This window comes from Salmo salar, chromosome 11 (genome assembly GCF_965601325.2).
Source record: "Salmo salar chromosome 11, fSalSal1, whole genome shotgun sequence".
In the NCBI taxonomy this organism is placed as follows: domain Eukaryota; kingdom Metazoa; phylum Chordata; class Actinopteri; order Salmoniformes; family Salmonidae; genus Salmo; species Salmo salar.
Window position 1 is genome coordinate 22,733,139 of NC_138301.1, and position 21,494 is coordinate 22,754,632.

The window sequence follows — 21,494 nt, forward strand, 5'->3', positions numbered from 1 at the left end:
AAGTTTGGAGGGATTTATTGTGAAATGTCGTTTTTGATTACATTTGCGCATATTATTTGCTACTAATGGTCAAGACTCTTGATGTGTTTGTGTGTCGTGCGGCGGGGGTGTAGTTGGAAACGTTGGGGTTTCATGTGATGATGGAGAATGATTGGGTATCAGAACTCTTCTGTTCAGCAGACGTTTCATAGTTTCACTGTGGTGATTATATTGTCTTGCTGACTTTGTGGGGATCTACTGCTGTAGTAGACCACTACGTAACAAAGGATTCCTGTATAAAAAGATGGGTGCGATTTCTCGTCATGGTGTGTGAGCATCCCTGATTATTGAAACTTCTCTCGTTCTATAGTTGTACCACTATTGCATAAAGGCAGACTGAGCTATTTCTTTCAGCGCTACACCCTGCAATCACTGTAGTTAACTATCCTGAGGAAATAGGACAAGTGGTGCAGATTTCTCCAAATTAATGCCATAGTTAGGACTGTAATGCCAGTCATTGGTAGCCCAGTCTCATCAAATGCACACACACACACACACACCACACACACACACACACACACACACACACACACACACACACACACACACACACACACACACACACACACACACACACACACACACACACACACAAAATATATGTTATTTGGAAAACCTTAATTTAAAAAAAGCCACGTCAGATATTTGTTATGTCTGTGGCCTTCAGTGAAACATAAATATTTTCATTGTGAATCTGTAGAAGTTGGAAATGTTATTCTCATGGATCAGTGACACTGATGTCTGCTCGGTTTGGGCTCCTTGTCTATCTGTCAAGTACGGTATCTGTTGTTTATAAAGACTTTAGGCTACAGTAATTGACTTGTGCTAACACGGGATGGAGCCTACTGTTGTTTAAAGCTTGCCCTACACTACACCTGGGATCACTCAGATAAACCTGCTGACAGTCACCTTTGGCTTTTAATTTATGTTTTCTTGATTGTTTTACATAGGGTATACATTGGCCTTAGGGATGGTCCAGGCTAAAAAAAACGATTGGTCGATCAAAAGTTGTCTGCTCTTTCGACCAGTCGATCGGTGGACATTTTCTAAGGTGTATTTTTCCATATATAGACACACCCTATGTGTTTTATAGTGGCGACCTGTCATTCAGGGCAGATGGAGATCTGTTTAGCTAATATACACATATATATATATATATATATATATATATATATAGTACCGGTCAAATGTTTTAGAACACCTACTCATTCAAGGGGTTTTCTTTATTTTTACTATTTTCTACATTGTAGAATAATAGTAAAGACATCAAAACTATGCCAGTCATTGGTAGCCCAGTCTCATCAAATGTACATACACACACACACACACACACACACACACACACACACACACACACACACACACACACACACACACACACACACACACACACACACACACACACACACACACACACACACACACACACACACACACACACACACACAAACAAACAAACAAACAAACAAACAAACAAACAAACAAACAAACAAACAAACACACACACATAGCCATCCCATCTGGTTTGCGCTTAGTGGGACTATCATTTGTTTTTCAACAGGTCAATGACCCAACACACCTCCAGGCTGTGTTAGGGCTATTTGACCAAGAAGGAGAGTGATGGAGTGCTACATCAGATGACCTGGCCTCCACAATCACCTGACCTCAACCCAATTGAGATGTTTTGGGATGAGTTGGACCGCAGAGTGAAGGAAAAGCAGCCAACAAGTGCTCAGCATATGTGGGAACTCCTTCAAGACTGTTGGAAAGCATTCCAGGTGAAGCTGGTTGAGAGAATGTCAAGGTTGTGCAAAGCTGTCATCAAGGTAAAGGGTGGCTACTTTGAAGAATCTCAAATATAAATATATTTTGATTTGTTGAAAACTTTTTTTGCTTACTACATGATTCCAAATGTGTTATTTCATAGTTTTGATGTCTTCACTATTATTATACAATGTAGAAAATAGTCAAAATAAAGAAAAACCCTTGAATTAGTAGGTGTGTCCAAACTTTTGACTGGTACTGTATATATATTTTTTAGCTAAACAGCCCACCGGGTCACCACTGCATGATACTTAATATTGTGTGGTTGAAAGGTCAGTCAAGCTTTTATAAGTTTGGTTGTCCATGTGGGTTTATCGAAGATCGTGTATCATTCATTCAACTAAAGTTTGAGTAGCGGCCAACTTTGTGCGCGTGAGTGGATAAGAACAGTTGCAAAATGTTGACAACTCGTGGGAAGGGGAGAGAGAGTGAGTGGGAGTGAACGAGAGGGAGAGAAGAGCAGGGTAAAAGAGGGAGCCACTTGTCCACAAGGACTTTAGAATACTTGGCACTATTTACCTCAGTAGCCATGGGGTCTCTAACGGGACCCTCGTGTCTGCTTCTGTTTTTCATGGTGACCCTCCAGATCCCGTACCTCACCCACGCGAATAGGATAATCACGGAGAAACCGGGCCGCGCTGATTCATCTGAGAGCGGTAAGAGCGCGCGTCGACAGTTCTGTGTTCGGCTCAGCACCAGTCAGAGGAAAACAGCAGGGTGGCCGATGCACGCGAGACAGTATATGTGAAGAAAAGTGTGGTTGTTTTTATTAACTTCTCTTGCAAAGAACCCTCAAACTATTATAATTAATGCAGGATGTTATTTAATTTACATTGGATATAGGTTAGCATTTTAGCAGACGCTCTCATCCAGAGCGATTTATCGTAATGAGTGATTACATTTTCATACTGGGCCCCCGTGGGAATCGAACCCACAACCCATGCTCTATCAACTGAGCCATGCTGGACTAACCAACTAATTTGAAGCAGATACAACTTGTAAGATGTCATCTGTTTCCTACATTCCATCTTTAACTTTTGTAAATTGCTAAATGTGATTTGCATATAGGCTAAACATTGGACATTCATTAGTAAATTATGCTATGCTACGTTTAATCCCCCAGTCAAAATAACCTATGGGATTTTTCTTCTTTCCCAATAAAATAAAGAATGCTATAGGATTGTGAAAACTGTAAGATTTTTTTTATATTTCTGTCAGAATCCTATTTGGGGAAAATATCCTCAGTAAGGCTACAAGGCCTATATATTGAATAGAGATATTAGTTCTCCAATGATAGGCCAAACAAACTTTAGTTCTCCAATGACAGGCCATACACATTTTTGTTCTCCAAATGATAGGCCATACACATTTGTTTAGCCTATCACATGTACAGGCTGTGGATATACACTGTCCCAATGTTGTGGAGTGCTACTGTATCAACAGACCTTACAGCCAACCCCCTTTGCCCCCCTTACAGACATTTGCATTCCATTGCCATGGCGACCAGTCCTAAATAATTGTGTGCTTTTCTTTATTCCAGGGCTTGGGTTGAAGGAGCATTTTCTGATTGTTACACAGCACAATAGGCTGCGCAGCTGGGTCACCCCCATGGCCGCTAACATGCAAAAAATGGTTAGTTGCCTTGCCTGCCTTTCATTATATTTATTTTATGTGTGTGTGTCAGTTTGTCTGTCTGGTTGTCTGTCTGTCCGTCTGATTGGGGAGGATAGGCTGGTCCTAGCTCTATAAGGGCAACTTCTACCCGAAGCTGTAAGCAAATGTAACTCGGCCGACTGCCGTGCTGCCATACAGGCTGGCCCCTTTGAAACACATCACTGAGTTACATGGCTGCTGCTGCCTGCTGGACACCAAGGTCACCTGAAATAGAGCCCTGCCAGAAATCCTCCCCTGTGCTCTTTCCCATGCTCCCAATTACAGTTTGTCACAGAGTCTGTCTCTTGGTTAACCGAGCCCTCGGTAAAGGCCCTCCATTTGATCCATGATTTATAACACAGCTATATATTATATCCAAAGGTACTGTACAGATCAGTTGAAATCGTATCCTCATAAGTAGTCACAGTTCCTCTCTCTCTCTGAGGGTATCCCCATTTCCCCATCTCTAACAACCAAACAAAGGCAGCGACACCAGAGATTTCTCACAGGGTATCTTCTGTTGAAACATTGATATTCCCAACAGTGAGAGACAGTGAATATCAGTGTTTTAACGAAGACAGTGCATGTTCCAGTCACAGAGGCACTGACACCACAGCTGTTCTGTATGGTGCTGTCTCTGGCAGGGTGTTACTGCTGAAGGCCATAAACACCGTGTGGGGTGGATCTGGGATCTGTCCCTGGGGCTCTGAGATAGATATATCTGTTAGGGACCAGGAAGATTACATACTGTGTCTCTCTGTCTCTACTCAAACTAACAGTTTACATACACTAAGTTGACTGTGCCTTTAAACAGCTTGGAAAATTCCAGAAAATGATGTCATGGCTTTAGAAGCTTCTGATAGGCTAATTGACATCATGTGAGTCAATTGGAGGTGTACCTGTGAATGTATTTCAAGGCCTACCTTCAAACTCAGTGCCTCTTTGCTTGACATCATGGGAAAATCAAAAGAAATCAGCCAAGACCTCAGAAAAAGAATTGTAGACCTCCACAAGTCTGGTTGATCCTTGGGAGCAATTTCCAAACGCATGAAGGTACCACGTTCATCTGTACAAACAATAGTACGCAAGTATAAACACCATGGGACCACGCACCCGTCATACCGCTCAGGAAGGAGACGCGTTCTGTCTCCAAGAGATGAACGTACTTTGGTGCGAAAAGTGCAAATCAATCCCAGAACAACAGCAAAGGACCTTGTGAAGATGTTGGAGGAAACAGGTACAAAAGTATCTATATCCACAGTAAAACGAGTCCTATATTGACATAATCTGAAAGGCCGCTCAGCAAGGAAGAAGCCACTGCTCCAAAACCGCCATAAAAAAAGCCAGACTACGATTTGCAACTGCACATGGAGACAAAGATCGTACTTTTTGGAGAAATGTCCTCTGGTCTGATGAAACAAATATAGAACTGTTTGGCCATCATGGCCATCGTTATGTTTGGAGGGAAAAGGGGGACGCTTGCAAGCCGAAGAACACCATCCCATTGTGACACACGGGGGTGGCAGCATCATGTTGTGGGGGTGCTTTGCTGCAGGAGGGGCTGGTGCACCTCACAAAATAGATGGCATCATGGGGTAGGAAAATGATGTGTATATATTGAAGCAACATCTCAAGACATCAGTCAGGAAATTAAATCTTGGTCGCAAATGTGTCTTCCAAATGGACAATGACCTCAAACATACTTCCAAAGTTGTGGCAAAATGGCATTAGGAAAACAAAGTCAAGGTATTGGAGTGGTCATCACAAAGCCTTGACCTCAATCCTATAGAAAATTTGTGGGCAGAACTGAAAAAGTGTGTGCGAGCAAGGAGGCCTACAAACCTGACTCAGTTACACCAGCTCTGTCAGGAGGAATGGGCCAAAATTCACCCAACTTATTGTGGGAAGCTTTTGGAAGGCTACCCGAAACGTTTGACCCAAGTTAAACAATTTAAAGGAAATGCTACAAAATACTAATTGAGTGTATGTTAACTTCTGACCCAGTGTGAATGTGATGAAAGAAATAAAAGCTGAAATAAATAATTCTCTCTGTTATTATTCTGACATTTCACATTCTTAAAATAAAGTGGTGATCCTAACTGACCTAAGACAGGGAATTTTTACTAGGATTAAATGTCAGGAATAGTGAAAACTGAGTTTAAATGTATTTAAATGTATTTGGCTAAGGTGTATGTAAACTTCTGACTTCAACTGTATTCATACCCCTTGACTTATTCCACATTTTGTTGTGTTACAGCCTGAATTCAAAATGGATTACATACATTTTTTTCCTCTCACCCATCTACACACAATACCCCATAATGTGCAAAGTGAAAACGTGTTTTTCGAAATGTTTGCGAATTTATGGAAAATTAAATACATACATATCTCATTTACATAAGTATTCACACCCCTGATTCAATACTTTGTAGAAGCACCTTTGGCAGCAATTACAGCAGTGAGTATTTCTGGGTAAGTCTCTAAGAGCTCTCCACACCTGGATTGTGCAACATTTGCCCATTATTCTTTTCAAAATTATTCAAGCTCTGTCAAATTGGTTGTTAATTATAGCTCAACAGCCATTTTCAGGCCGTAGATTTTCAAGTAGATTTAAGTTAAAACTGTAACTCGGACACTCAGGAATATTCACGGTTTCCTTCCTCTCGGGCATCTGAGTTAGGAAGGACGCCTGTATCTTTGTAGTGACTGGGTGTATTGATACACCATCCAAAGTGTAATTAATAACTTCACCATGCTCAAAGGGATATTCAATGTCTGCTTTTTTTATTTTTACCCATCTACCAGTAGGTGCCCTTCTTTGCGAGGGTAACATGCTTGTTTTGTCTCACTTTATCTGAGTGTTTAAGTGGAAATCATCAGACTATACCTGAGACTGTTAGTTTGCATTACCTCAGTGATGAAAACTACAACTTCATCAATTAAGTTCAGTTAAGATTAATTTACAGTGCCTTCAGAAAGTATTCACACTCCTTGACTTTTTCCACATTTTGTTGTGTTACAGCCTGAATTTAAAATGGATTACATTGAGATTATTTTGTCACTGGCCTACACACAATACCCCATAATGAAAAAAATATTAAGAATTAAAAATGAAAAGCTGAAATGTCTTGAGTCAATAAGTATTCAAACCCTGTGTTATGGCAAGCCTAAAGAAGTTCCAGAGTAAAAATGTGCTTAACAAGTCACATAATAAGTTGCATGGATTCACTGTGTGCAATAATAGTGTATAACATGATTTTTGAATGACTACCTCATCTCTGTACCCCACACATACCTCTGTTCTCCACACAGACCTTCATACCTTCACATATTATGTGTGAAGTCCCTCAGTCGAGCAGCGAATTTCAAACGCAGATTCAACCACAAAGATCAGAGAGGTTTCCTTACAAGGACTGAGTGAATAGTGTGGGTGGGTACTGGGCAGCCTGAAACAACACGAATGTGTGACAAGCCTCCAATGATAATCCACTGGGCATTTTTCTCTATATCTGATCCCATCTATTACTGTGCCAGTCTTATCTCCCGCTTACATTGCATGGACAGATGAAGACAGAGGACAATCAGTGGATAATGAAACACACAACGGTGGGGTTGAATAGTATGTCCTAGAGGCCTAATGGCCGTTTTTTCCAAAACTGTCACTTATCATAGATTGCGTTCTCAAAGCCCATGTATACAGATAGAGCAGAGTTCCTAGATTGCTGCTAAGAATCGGCAAACTGCACATAGCTGATAACACGTAATGAGAAAAAGAGGATGTGGATATTATCATGCTGCATTCAGGACTGTGGTATTACAGGTAATTTGCTTGCGAAGGCCGATGGAGGAATCCCGGGCGAGCTGAAGAAGCATATTAAGGAGCTTTACTGATAAACGCTTAAAAGGCTCAGGGCTTTAGCTGCGTTTGTGATTCTCTTTGAGGAATTTCCACCCAGGCAGGGCAGCAGGCGTGGGTAAGCGCTGAATGATTGTGTCGGTAAAGAGATTATAGTGTGGCCCTGCAGCAGCCTCCCTCTTCTCCCTCTTCTTCTTCTCTTCAGGAGATAAAAGAGCAGCGCTTCACACAGTTTCACAAATGAGGCTCTTCTCTCTCTGTACTCAGTCCATGCCCTCTGGAGGTTCACCTAGGGCTGGGGAAGCCTGTCTGACAATAGGAGGTACTTTGCTTCAAATACAGACATGGAAATAAGGTATTTTCTTTTGGTGTAAGACAGGAGAGGGAGGCGTTTTGTTTTACGTCTACTCATTGCAGAAACTCGTTTTCTCTTGTAATGAAGTCATTTAAAGTTTTGCCTGCTGGGTATGTGTGAGAGAAAGTGTATAGGCTATGTGTGCGTCTGTAGCTAAGTAATTTACAGTACATTAGGTCAAAGTTCAACCCGCTTAATGTCTCCACTTAGCTGAGGACTCCCACGGCTAAAAGACAGTTTTGAGTGGGCATGAAAACATTGCCTGGGAAACAGTGTTCCTGCTGATTGTCACTTTGCTATTAAAAGCTCTGCTGTCTTGGCTTATTTTATGGACTACACTCCTTGCCAACATCAATTCCTCAGCTATAAGTTGTTGAATTTACGGACCATAACAGAGTAAGACTAAACATATTCCTATTGTCACGATTACCAGGATCAGTAGAGAGGCAGAGTCAGGTGCAGGAGACAGAGGTCCGGAGTAATAGTGGGTTTTAATAGAAAATCCGGGAACAACACAAGAAACCGAAAGGCACATAAACTCAACTCGGGAAAACACGTTCCCAAAACAAAAGACGCACGGGGCGCAGCCCGGTAAATATATATAACAACGAGCGCAGCACTCACTAACAACTGTCCAGAGTTGACATAAAACAATCCCGCACGAAATCCTGAACTGAAAAGACACACTAAATAACCCCCCACTAATGACAGACAAGAAACAGGTGCGGATCAGACAGACAAAACCAAAAGACACAGAAACATAGATCGGTGGCAGCTAGTAGGCCGGCGACGACGAGCGCCGCTCGACCGAGGAGGGGCACCACCTTCTGTGGATACTGTGACACCTATGTCTGGTCTTTGCTTCACTCCTGTAGTTACTTAAGTCCTTGCACTGATGCATTGTGACGTGAAAATGGAACATTCAAGAAGGGGACTTGCCCGGTGACCCTGCTCCCCTCTGGTGGCATCAAAGCGTGCACTGATGATTTTGACCAGAGGACATCAGAGTGAACAATGGGCTCAAAGGGGCTTAGCACACTCTTAATAAGCTATCACTCATCAAACAACAAATGTCCTATGATGAGGAAGTAGTGCTAATGATGAAGTTAGTCCTACAGGAAGCAATATCATCCTTTTCAAGCTCTTTATACTATGGCATGTATACTCCCATACATTTACATTTACATTTACGTCATTTAGCAGACGCTCTTATCCAGAGGGACTTACAAATTGGTGCATTCACCTTATGATATCCAGTGGAACAACCACTGTACAATAGTACATCTATATTTTTTTTGGGGGGGGGGGGTTAGAAGGAATACTTTATCCTATCCCAGGTATTCCTTAAAGAGGTGGGGTTTCAGGTGTCTCCAGAAGGTGATGATTGACTCCGCTGTCCTGGCGTCGTGAGGGAGCTTGTTCCACCATTGGGGTGCCAGAGCAGCGAACAGTTTTGACTGGGCTGAGCGGGAACTGTGCTTCCGCCGAGGTAGGGAGGCGAGCAGGCCAGAGGTGGATGAACGCAGTGCCCTTCTTTGGGTGTAGGGCCTGATCAGAGCCTGAAGGTACGGAGGTGCCGTTCCCCTCACGGCTCCGTAGGCAATCACCATGGTCTGTAGCGGATGCGAGCTTCAACTGGAAGCCAGTGGAGTGTGCGGAGGAGCGGGGTGACGTGAGAGAACTTGGGAAGGTTGAACACCAGACGGGCTGCGGTGTTCTGTATGAGTTGTAGGGGTTTAATGGCACAGGCAGGGAGCCCCGCCAACAGCGAGTTGCAGTAATCCAGACGAGAGATGACAAGTGCCTGGATTAGGACCTGCGCCGCTTCCTGTGTAAGGCAGGGTCGTACTCTGCGAATGTTGTAGAGCATGAACCTACAGGATCGGGTCACCGCCTTGATGTTAGCGGAGAATGACAGGGTGTTGTCCAGGGTCACGCCAAGGCTCTTAGCACTCTGGGAGGAGGACACTGGGCCTGTTGTATGCTCTCCAATGTTTTCATGTGTCAGTCATAAGACCTTCATCTGAGTTTTAGTAGGTATTTTCCTTAATAAATTGAAACACATGTCTCCAGTTAGTGTTTCTGAGTATTGAGGATCTCTTACTTCACTGCAAGGTTCAATAATTGACAAACGGGTCAGTGTTCCCATTTAGAAGGCCCTTAAATATTAACACACATGTGCCAGAGGAAGATTAACTTAAAAGGTGACAAGATGAAAACTCCCCTCTTTTCACCCCGTCAGTGGACCCAGTCAAAACCACTGTGGAGGAAATGACACTGATTTGTTTGGCTGTCTCATTCTGGCTCCCCTCTAAGGGGGGTGTTTTTATATAACACACATTCAGGTGAAAACACCAGCTGTGAGCTCTGCTGAGTACACACAGGCAGGCTGTGAGCTGTGGCTATCAGTAGGACAGGAGTGGCCTGGAGAGTGTTTGTGTTGGGGCCCTCTCAAGGTGATGGAAGGCTGGCAGAATCTCTGAGGAGCAACGTTGAGAAGGTGTGGAAAGATGCGACTGGTGGGGGCTGTAGTAATGATGAAGGAGAAGAGACGGGGGTCAGTGAAATGGAGAGATGGTTGGATGTTGACGGCCTGGCTAACTTTTAGATCTCTCTGAAGAGCGAGTGGGAGTCGGATAGCTTTGCATGACATCCCACTGATGTGTGCCAGGATACCCTCTCTACCTCCCCCTTTCCTCCCCCTCTGTCCCCTCTCCCCATCTCTGAAACAGGACCCCTTCTTTGGGGGCCAAACATGAAACGGCATATGTGGAAACACGCCCCTTTCACGCTCTGGTCCTGAGTGCTGACAGCCGTCTCCACGATAACTGGCTGCGGTTGCCGGGGCAGCTAACGCTGAGCGGAGACATTCTGCTACCACTCGACGCGCACAAGACGAGACAGGGGTCAAACGGCTTAGCCAATGAGTGATAGCCACTGTCTGTCTCCCTGTCCTAACTGAGGCAGAGGCTGCCTCATCAGTTCCTCATCAGCAAAACAGAAGAATCCACACTGTTTATATGCTGCTTATACAGTACATTCAGAAAATATTCAGACTTTTCCCACATTTTGTTACGTTACAGCCTTATTCTAAAATGTATTAAATAAATAAAAAATCCTCATCAATCTACACACAATACCCAATATTGACAAAGCAAAAACAGGTTTTCATAAAATGTTTGCAAATGTATTACAAATAAAAAAACAGAAATACCTTATTTACATAAGTATTCAGACTCTTTGCTATGAGACTTGAAATTGAGCTCAGGTGCATCCTGTTTCCATTGATTATCCTTGAGATGTTTCTACAATATGATTGGAGTCCACCTGTGGTAAATTCAATTGATTGGACATGATTTGGAAAGGCACACACCTGTCTATATAAGGTCCCACAGTTTACAGTGCATGTCAGAGCAAAAAACCAAGCCATGTGTCATGTCCTGACCAGTAAAGGGGTCATTTGTAATTGTAGTATGGTCAGGGCGTGGCAGGGGGTGTTTGTTTTGTGTGTTTTGGGGTTTTTGGTTCTAGGGGATTTTGGTTCTAGTTTTCCATTTCTATGTTTCTTTTTCTATGTGTGGCCAGGTATGGCTTCCAATCAGTGGCAGGTGTCTTTAGTTTTCTCTGATTGGAAGCCATACTTAGGCAGCCTGTTTTTCCTGTGTTTTTGTGGGTGGTTGTATTCTATATAGCCTGTGTGCCTTATGGAACAGTTTTTGTCGTCTGTTTATTTTGTTTTGAGTGTTCTTCTAAATAAAGAAGAAAGATGAGCACTATACCCACTGCATTTTGGTCACCGTTCATCGACGCTTTTGACACCATGAGGTCGAAGGAATTGTCTGTAGAGCTCCGAGACAGGATTGTGTCGAGGCACAGATCTGGGGAAGGGTACCAAAACAATTTCTGCAGCACTGAAGGTCCCCAAGAACACAATGATATATCCTCACGCCAATTGTTTATACATTTGCAAACATTTCTAAACACCTCTTTTTGCTTTGTCATTATGGGGTATGGTGTGTAGATTGATGAGGGAAAAAAACCAATATAATCTGTTTTAGAATAAGGCTGTAAAGTAACAAAATCTGTAAAATGTCAAGGGGACTGAGTACTTTCCGAATGCACTGTATGCTTATAAATGTGTCTACTGGGACACTGTTTAGACACTCAGTTCTTCATCTGCCTCAGTGCCTTGTGTCTCTTTAGTGGGTGGATATCCCAACTCAGTACTTGATACTGACAGGCCCATCATGTCTCTGACTGTACTGTGTCTTTAAGCATAACCCTGTGAGTCTCTATGTGGTAGCAGGCTCTGTGCCAGGAGAGGAGAGAATGTTAATAGGTGTGACGTTGGGGTTTCATTTGATCCCTCCACTTTAGAGACACGCACCTCTCACCAGACCAGGGCATGACTAAAGGACACTAACCCGTCCAGACTGTCCCGCCTCTGGCCCCCTACTCCCCACCCCCCATTTACCCCTACACTCCATGACCCCTTCTCCAACTCCCCTTACTTCTCTCTCCCCCTACATCCCAGTCCACCAGTGTCTATGTCTCCTCTCATAGTGAGAGGAGAGACATAGAGGAGCTCAGTGGGTGTAACCTTTGACAATTTCGATACCTTTTGGAAACAAAACATGTTTTATAAGGAGGATGGGACCCACCCAAATCATTTGGGTTCCTGGATCCTTTCACAGCATTACAAGGCTGCGTTGAGACAATGACTTATCAATGACCCAAAGCCCAGCTCAGTTAAACCCTACCATTGTGACACTGAGTTGTCATAATGCTTCAGCAAATGTATATTATACCAGGGGCATTGGAAGACACAATGTAAGTAACCTAATTGATGTCCCTCTAACTGCCTCTGCTGATCCTACAGCTATTGTATGCAGTAATCATGTGCCTATGAAGCAGAGTTATACTGTTAGCACTGAGGCGATGTGCCCTAGTAGGAAGTCCACTGTGTGCAGCTCACCCTGCACTAACATAAATAACAAGAGCATATCTACTTTTGCTAAGCTTTCCAGTAAAGCAATGAAAACAAGTAAGGATCCCAGAAAAGTGCTCAAAATAGCCCATGTTAACATATGTAGCTTAAGAAACAAGGTTCTTGATAATACCTTTAATATAGTGGCAGCAATACAAGGTTATAACATTTGGTGGAGGTGTTCTGTTAATATTCAGAACCACATTCCTGTAAAGCTTAGAGGATCTCATGTTAAATACAGGTTTCTTCACAGTCCCCAAGTCCAGAACGGACTATGGGAGGCGCACAGTATTACATAGAGCCATGACTACATGGAACACTATTCCATATCAAGTAACTGATGCAAGCAGTAAAACAGGACTGTCCTGTTTAAGATCAGGTACCATCACATGGCCAGTGCTGGCCTTTAGCGATGGATAGCACACTTGCTGTTGTTGATCTATTTAAGGCCTATGAGGATGAGATAGTATACTCAGTGAGCTAATGGTCAGCTGGCAGAGCAGCAGAGTCACTGTGCCATGGTCTGTGCTCATACAACCTACTTTATTTCTTTATTTCCCTCCCATACTCCCACACAGTCTGTCTTTTTATCAATCTCCCCATCAGTCCCTGCCCAAATACCGTATCCATTTTAGGCTATAGATTTCCAGAGCTCTGCGACTAAGTCTTCAGAAGAAACCTTGTCAGTGAACATTAACAATGGGAGGCCAAATGGAGGGCCTGGCATGGGAGTGTCCCAAATGCAAAATGTGATCCTGAAAAAGGGCCCTTCAGGTCACAAAGAGAGGAAGTCGGTCTGTCACCCTCAGTCATTGGAAGGGTGTTCCCCATTGTATTAGTTTAGACGTGTGTGTGTGTGTGTGTGTGTGTGTGTGTGTGTGTGTGTGTGTGTGTGTGTGTGTGTGTGTGTGTGTGTGTGTGTGTGTGTGTGTGTGTGGTCTTCTCCCCCTTCCCCATATCTGTAGAACTGGAGTGAGAAGCTGGTTCTACTTGCCCAGGAGAGGGCGGAGTCTTGCCACACAGACCCCTCTCCTCAGGACCAACAGCTCCGCCACATTGGCTGGAACACCCATCACTCAGCCCATGCCACAATTTCATTTGCTAATGTCATTGACTCATGGTTCGAGGAAGGGCGGGACTACATGTACCTGAGTGGGCAATGCAGAGAGAATGCTACCTGCCAACACTACACACAGGTAATGGTTAACATTACTGGATCTGTCAACTGTGCAGCAACCCTAAGTAACTTTGTGTCAAAACAAGAAGTCTCAATTCAACTCTCATTTCAATTTGACTAATTGGCGTGATTGAGTTAGTGTTGCCCACTTGCCAATACATTGTGTTGCCAATATACTCCCTTTCCCACTCTGTTTCTCTCTAACTCTGTCTGTGTGTCTGTCCTGTCTGTCGATCTCTCTCTGTCGATCTCACTGTCGCTTTCTCTCTCTGCTGTAGTTGGTGTGGGCCACCTCCAGTAATGTGGGCTGTGCCAGACAGTTGTGTCTGAGGGGTGATGCTCTCTGGGAGCTGTTTGTCTGTGCATACTCCCCTGGGTAAGAACACAACTAATTTACCTGATGCCAGACTTCTCCTGTTTTAGTACTCAGCCTTAGCATGTGTGTGTGTGTGTGTGCGTGCGTCCATGCGTGCATGCGTGTGTGCGTGCGTGCGTGCGTTTGCGTACACGTATACGTGTGTGATATATGTCTCTCTGCAGGGGTAACTGGGAGGTGAATGGGAGGTTGGTGGTGCCCTATGTGGCTGGTTTCTCCTGTTCTCTCTGCACCTCTTCCATGTCAGGCTGCTTCAGACTGTGGGACCATGTGGGAGGACTGTGTGGTGAGACCCCTATAGAGAACACTCTCATTCATTTAAAGGTAGACTCAGTGAAATGATATTGCCATGAGCAGCACCGCAGATTTTGCGATGAGTGAGATGCAAGACTTTTCTCTCACAGTCACACAATATCTGCGCATGTGCATGGGTTTGCTTCACACTGTTACAGCGTGGGAGCCACGGGACCAAAACAGCGTGAAGTTTAGCCTCGCACTTCAACGCTCTTAGTTGTTGTGGAAATTGACCCACTATGCTGTTTACTTTTTGCATATAGCTGAGTCTACCTTTAAATTAGTGAAATATGTTAGAATTCTAATCAATATAGCTGTTCCTTACTCAAAGTAGTATCTATTTCAACCAACTCTGTTCTCTACAGATTGTTGTCTTAGAATCTCTTAAGTGCACTAAAAGTGACGTATCACCTCTATTGAGGATGACAGTTCATCATCTATTTTGAGCCACTGAAGTATTGTCATGTGAAGGGGTTTTCACTTAATCCGGTTTAACAGTATAGCCAACACTTAACCACTTACCATGCAATGATGGCCTTGTCAGAGAACAAGCCCCAACTGGAGGCTAAATGTATTCATGGAAAAATGAAGACTTTTAAGCATAGGTATTTAGAAAATTGTATCTGTGTTCCAGAGACCCCCAGGAACCCATGTCGTATGAGCTGTGGGCAGCATGGTCGTCTGAACATCTCCTCCTGCCAGTGTCATTGTGGACCTAGGTTCACCGGACGATTCTGTCAGGGTACCAGTCTATGTGCCTGTGTTTACCAGTCTGACAGTCTACTACAGTCATTATTCTCTCTGTGTGTCTGACTAAGCATGCTCTGCAGTGTGTGTTCAGGTATCTCTGTAGGCGCATCATGGTCGATATACTGTATGTGAATGTGTGTGTGACTGTGTGTGTGTGTTTCAGTGCGCTGCAGTGTGAAGTGTGTGCACGGCCACTACAAGGAAGAGGAGTGCTCCTGCAAGTGTGATGTTGGTTATGGGGGTGCTGAGTGTGCAGGTGAGTGTGATGTTGGTTATGGGGGTGCTGTGTGTGCAGGTGAGTGTGATGTTGGTTATGGGGGTGCTGAGTGTGATGTTGGTTATGGGGGTGCTGAGTGTGATGTTGGTTATGGGGGTGCTGAGTGTGCAGGTGAGTGTGATGTTGGTTATGGGGGTGCTGAGTGTGCAGGTGAGTGTGATGTTGGTTATGGGGGTGCTGAGTGTGCAGGTGAGTGTGTATGTGTGTGGGAATCAGGGTTGGGGTCAATTCCATTTCAATTCCAGTCAATTCAGGAAGTACATTGAAATTCCAATTCCAATTCTTTACTGTTTTAATTTAAATGGAATTGACCCTAACCCTGGTGGGAATACGTTTAGTTAGCCAATGTGCTACTTTCACACCATTACTTTGAACCAGAATGAACCAGACTCCTATCATCATTGTATCTAAGCCAATGCACCTTCTTTTCTATTAATCTTCAGCCTGATTAGATTCAAGTTCTATCTGCTAGTTTGAGCCAGTATGGATTCCAATGTTTACTGTGTTATCAAGCCATATGCATCTCAGGGGTTTTTCTTGTTTGGGCAAAAGACCGTCCTCCGTCCTCTCTTCTCCGTCCTCTCTCCTCCATCCTCTCTCCTCCTAGACCTGGAAACCGGTAAGTGGTCATGTCGTCGAGCAGTGTGTCAATTTGTCAGTAGGAAGAATGTCCTCCCCTCCTCGATAGCCACCTTTCATCGAGGATACTCATGTATCCTACCATGGAAGAGTTTTGAAATCGGTCACACCCCCATTTGAATCAGCTTTTGTTTTGTCAGAGACTAAGAACATGCACACATTTAAAAACAATATGCTACTTATAGTTGTATCTATAAAATGTCTTGCACAACTAACTTCATTAATTTTGATCATTTTACACATTTATTTTGGGATCCACCTCTGTAAACGTAATTTGCCTATTGACGCGCGATTGCAGAAGGACCATCTCATTTCAAGCAAGCACATTTTCATCCACGTTCACTCTGCTCGCCGACTCTCCTCGATTAACTTTGAACGTTTTCAAAAGGAGGCGAGTGAGGACGGAGGAGAGAGGACGGAGGAGTTGAGCAAATGGAAATGATAAAATGTCATAGTGTTTATTGTGACCAGAAGGGACTGCGGGCTGTACACTAAGTTTGAGCCAAGATGGATGGTCAATGCCTAGTGTCTCCAGGCCTAATGTGTGTTGCTTATGTTTCTGTAGAGAAGCAGCAGTTTCCCTTCCACAGCTGTGACGTGAGGATAGATGGAGAGTGCTTCATGGTGTCTCCAGAGGTCAACACCTACTATGGAGCCAAGACCCGCTGTCAGGTTAGAGAGTGTGTGTGTGTGTTAGTGTGTGTTAGTGTGTGTTAGTGTGTGTGTGGTGTGTGTGTGTGTGTGTGTGTGTGTGTGTGTGTGTGTGTGTGTGTGTGTGTGTGTGTGTGTGTGTGTGTGTGTGTGTGTGTGTGTGTGTGTGTGTGTGTGTGTGTGTGTATATATGTGTAACCCATGTTGTGGTGTGTGTTTGGACCCCAGGAGCGAGGGGGGATTCTGGCCCAGATCCACAACCAGAAGGTTCAGGACATCCTGGCATTTTACCTCAGCCAGCTGGAGACCAGCAACGAGGTCACAGACCCCGACTTTGAGACACACAACTTCTGGATCGGTACGTCACTTTCACTGTCCTTCTCTACGTACAGCCAAATAGCTTAGACAGACTGACTTTGGGAGTTTGTGTGAGCAGCACTGAGATGTGTCAAGGTGAGATAAGGATAAGCGTCCTGTAAGGTTGTGTGTATTGTGTCCAGGGCTGACATATAAACCTCTGAAGGACTCTTTCCGCTGGAACTCAGGAGAAAACCCCACATACAGCAGCTTCGCCTTTGGACAGCCTGACAACCAGGGGTGAGAGAGTCATAACTTTTGACAACTTGATGATAATAGTAACAACAATTATAACTTTGTATTATCATGTCATCTTGTTGAATGGATAATCATAAAATAATATTATTGTAGTCAGAATCTACAGTAAGCAGGTGGAATGAGGCACTGCACATGCGACTCCACTGTATTTTTGACTGTAATGAACATGTTGATACCATCATGGTTATTCTATACTGTGTGGAACACAGGTTTAGTCTCACGTAGCCTAACATCATCACCTCACCCTCTGTCAGGAGGAGAGAAGCCTGGGCCCATACCCACAAAGCATCTCAGAGTAGGAGTGCTGATCTAGGATCAGTTTTTTCATTTAGATCAAAATGAATATGATTATATGGACAGATCCTAGATCAGCACACCATATCTGAGACGCTTTGTGGATACGGGCCCTGGACATTGAGGCTACTGTGTTTGAAAGCAGAACTGTCATTTTCTGTCTGACCACCAGATGTCTCTGTGTCCCCTCTCCATTTCACTCTTCCTCCCTCTCTCCTCTCTCTCATGTCTCTCTCCCTGCAGCTTTGGGAACTGTGTGGAGCTGCAGGCATCCAGCGCCTTCAACTGGAACGACCAGCGCTGTAAAACACGCAACCGATACATCTGCCAGTACGGTGAGAGAATACAACTCTATGAGAGACAGAAAGAGACAGAGGTGAAAAGAGAGAGAGGGAGAGAGAGGTGGAGAGAAACACAGAGTGATGCTGAGATATTCTAATCAAGGAAATCTGTCCTCACACTGCATCCAGACTCATTACCATTAGATGTAGCATTCACTGATATATCTTAAAACTCTCTAAACCTGCAGGTGGTTTAAAACATCTGTTGGACATTGACATCACCGTGACAACAGATTAAGAGAGACTGACAGTAGCTCGTAAAAAATCCTGACAGACAGAGCGGAGTTCAAACACTATCAGTAGAAGTTACCAGTACACACAGATCTAGGATCAGCTTACTATCCCCAAATTCTGACCTTAGATCAGCATGCAAGGGAAAGACATCAGGACCCTAAATCTTTACCTGGTCTCTCTGGCTGAGGGATGCTGGAGTCAAAGTGAGTGTTCAGTATAAAACCCAAGCAGAGAACACATAAACACATCACAGCCCTAACTCCTGATCTGGGTGCAGTGTTTACCGTCTGTGTTTATGAGGGAGAGGCTGTGCGACACGGCCCACACATTTTAATGATACACTCATCTGGAATCAATGGCACTCAGGGCTCCTCATAAAGAGCCTTTTAGAGATCGATATACGTCAGGCCTACAATGGAACCAAACACACACACATTTCTCCCCTCTATAATTCACCAGTGTGATGGAGTCAGAATTGGAGGGTGGTATTGTTTGTTTGGTTTTGGTTAATTGTGTGTGTTCTAGGCAGGTGGCGAGCTCTGCAATCTCATATTGATCATCCAGGGCCATCCTAATCCAGTCAGTGTTGCTGGACATTTTTAACAGCTCACCGTTTAAAAGCTCTTAATCTTGATGGAAAACCATCGGCTTCTTAGAGCGAGAGGCCTTTGTGTAGAGAAGGGTCAGTAAAGAGGATTGGAGAGGAGTGTGTGGGTAGGTGGGTATGTGTGTGTGTGTGTGGAATGGACCTGACCAGAGCTCAAAGTGGAGTGATAAGGCTGGTGAAAACAGAACACATGAGAACACAGCTGGACTAGAGGGGAGCATGTTTTACTCAACTCCCTCCTCTACACAAGCACTTTAACTAAAACAAAAGATTCATTGGAGCAACAAAGAGTGAAATGAATGGATTTGACTGTGATTAATAGCTCCCCTACACACACACACACACACACACACACACACACACACACACACACACACACACACACACACACGCACACACACACACACACTCCCTCTATCTCGTACCCCCCTGAAGGTATAATTGTGAAGCTGCATTGATGTGTTCTGTTAATTGGCAATAAAATGATAAGCTGAAAGCACAGGGAGCCTGAGGGGTCCACACAATTACCCAGATACAGAGTGTGTGTGTGTGTGTGTGTGTGTGTGTGTGTGTGTGTGTGTGTGTGTGTGTGTGTGTGTGTGTGTGTGTGTGTGTGTGTGTGTGTGTGTGTGTGTGTGTGTGTGTGTGTGTGTGTACATCCACAGCTCCAGAGCACGTTGCCCTGTGGGAGGTTGGCCGGTGATGAACCCGGCACTCAAGGGTGGAGAGCACAGCATTGGAGGGGCTGGGGAGGCGGGTCGTTTGGGCCGTTCGTTAGACCCGGTCTGGGTGTGTGTCAAGCAGAAGCTGGTCTTATTGGTCTTATTTCATCCAGTGTTTTTCACGCCAACACATATTGCACATATCCCCTGTTGCTGGTCAGGACTGGGCCTGTCTAACCAGTGCAGGAAAAAAGCACACAATGGGAGAACTTCCAAAGCAACATAGAGTTTGAGCTCAACTGTAGATGGTCCATGGCAGCACAAATCTGTGTTTTGTACTATACTGTTTTTTGTATTGCATATTCTTTTCTCAGACTTAGCTAAATTATGATTCATTTGTGATGTTTGCCATAACTGCCTCCCTGCATTGTCAGTTTGATTGTACAATTCTCCCTGAATGTACAGTACCATGACAACCACTATTCTTGTTTTCTCAATCATCCAGTAAGTTAATTAAAACAGTTTGCTACAATGTGTTGTGGGGTATTTTTCCAGACTGGGTAATTCTATTGGTCTCTGTGTTTGTGTGTGTGTGTGTGGTGTTTAGTGGAACTTGTGTTCTAGTATGTGAGTGTTTGTTTGGAATAGTTGTGAACGTTGCACTGTGTCTTTTTACACTAGTTTGGGAAGAGGCCAGTTTTACTCCTGTGTGTTGGGAGCATCTCTGAGGTGACATCACAGACAGTGTCCAGGAATCCCTATGGACCAGGGATGAGTGTGTTCAGCTGTCTGGCAGGCAGCGCTAGGAGGGGAGAGGGGGGTGAGGGTGGGAGGATGAGGGGAGGAGTCGGCTGCAGAGAGGGGGATTAAACCAACCTGCAGTGCTGCAGTGGAATCATGCAAATGAACAAAGCAGGAAGAAGGTCACCAGGTTGAACAGGTGGGCAGTGGAGGAAGAAGACGAGCAATAACAGTGTGTGTATGTGTGTGTGTGTTTACCATACCTGCATTAATCAGTGGTGTTAATGCCAAGCCCACTGCATAGTCGCTCTGCCACTCAACAGCTGATTGTACAAAAGACAAAACTACAGAAATAGTTGTTTTTAAATGGAAGTACAATCACCCATATTCACCACACAGCAATCAGACTTGAGAAATCACTATGAATTTACAGTATAGTCAAGAATACAGGGAGGCATTTTGACTTACAGTAGGTCATAGTCAGGATTGTTCTGCTCTACATTGAACAAACTGATAATGTGGTATTGATTGTAGATGCAGAGAGAAATGTAGATACTGTGTTCATGTCTTTGTGTGATAGACGTGCCTGCCATAATGCAGATGAAACTGGTTTTAGAGCTTCTAACTGTTTATATGACAATACGTGTGCTGTGGCTGAGTCTTCAGTTACATGTATGCATGTAAAGTGTGTGGTGCACTAGGGCTGGCTGATATGGCCTACAAATCATATCCATTTTCTTCACTTATGGGCGATTCATGGTATACAGTATCTAGATTATTTTAAGGTTTTTCTAGCTAAGCTTTGTTGTACAATTAAAGGTCAAATCCACTGCATTTCAAACAGTCAGCAATAATCTAATGAATTCAGGGCTTGTGAAATGATGACTAGGCTAAATATAATTATTTTATCTAAATAGTTTAACTGGCTTTTTTTCCCTCAATAATCACTGATCTGGCTTTCAAGTCTGTCTATGAAAAAGCCAATTTTTGTTAAAACCCACGCATAATGTACATTCACTAATAATGACTAACTTATTGTAGCAGGCATTATATAAAATTAACACAGGTCTCAAACTAATCTTTATATTTCAGGTTTAGCCAACTTGGATCTACAGTATTTGC

General features: G+C 43.9%; 1 protein-coding gene across 1 annotated transcript; it reads left to right on the plus strand.

Annotated features, from left to right (window-relative positions):
• The first annotated feature begins 2,138 nt into the window (after positions 1-2,138).
• LOC106562265 (C-type lectin domain family 18 member A) lies at positions 2,139-20,157 on the plus strand. Its single transcript, XM_014127031.3, has 12 exons — positions 2,139-2,519; positions 3,404-3,495; positions 13,680-13,910; positions 14,170-14,267; positions 14,432-14,553; positions 15,196-15,303; positions 15,475-15,567; positions 16,793-16,899; positions 17,107-17,236; positions 17,379-17,475; positions 18,031-18,122; positions 19,635-20,157. Exons 1-12 carry the CDS (start codon positions 2,393-2,395, stop codon positions 19,670-19,672), a joined length of 1,335 nt encoding a protein of 444 aa, XP_013982506.1. The 5' UTR covers positions 2,139-2,392; the 3' UTR covers positions 19,673-20,157.
• The last annotated feature ends 1,337 nt before the right edge of the window (positions 20,158-21,494 follow it).

What these genes read in the sequence shown, in the direction of transcription:
- LOC106562265 (XM_014127031.3), top strand. Translation starts at nt 2,393, where the DNA reads ATGGGGTCTCTAACGGGACCCTCGTGTCTGCTTCTGTTTTTCATGGTG. An exon ending in CGCTGATTCATCTGAGAGCG is followed by an intron (nt 2,520 to 3,403) that starts GTAAGAGCGCGC and finishes TCTTTATTCCAG; the next exon opens with GGCTTGGGTTGAAGGAGCAT. An exon ending in GAGCCAAGACCCGCTGTCAG is followed by an intron (nt 16,900 to 17,106) that starts GTTAGAGAGTGT and finishes TTTGGACCCCAG; the next exon opens with GAGCGAGGGGGGATTCTGGC.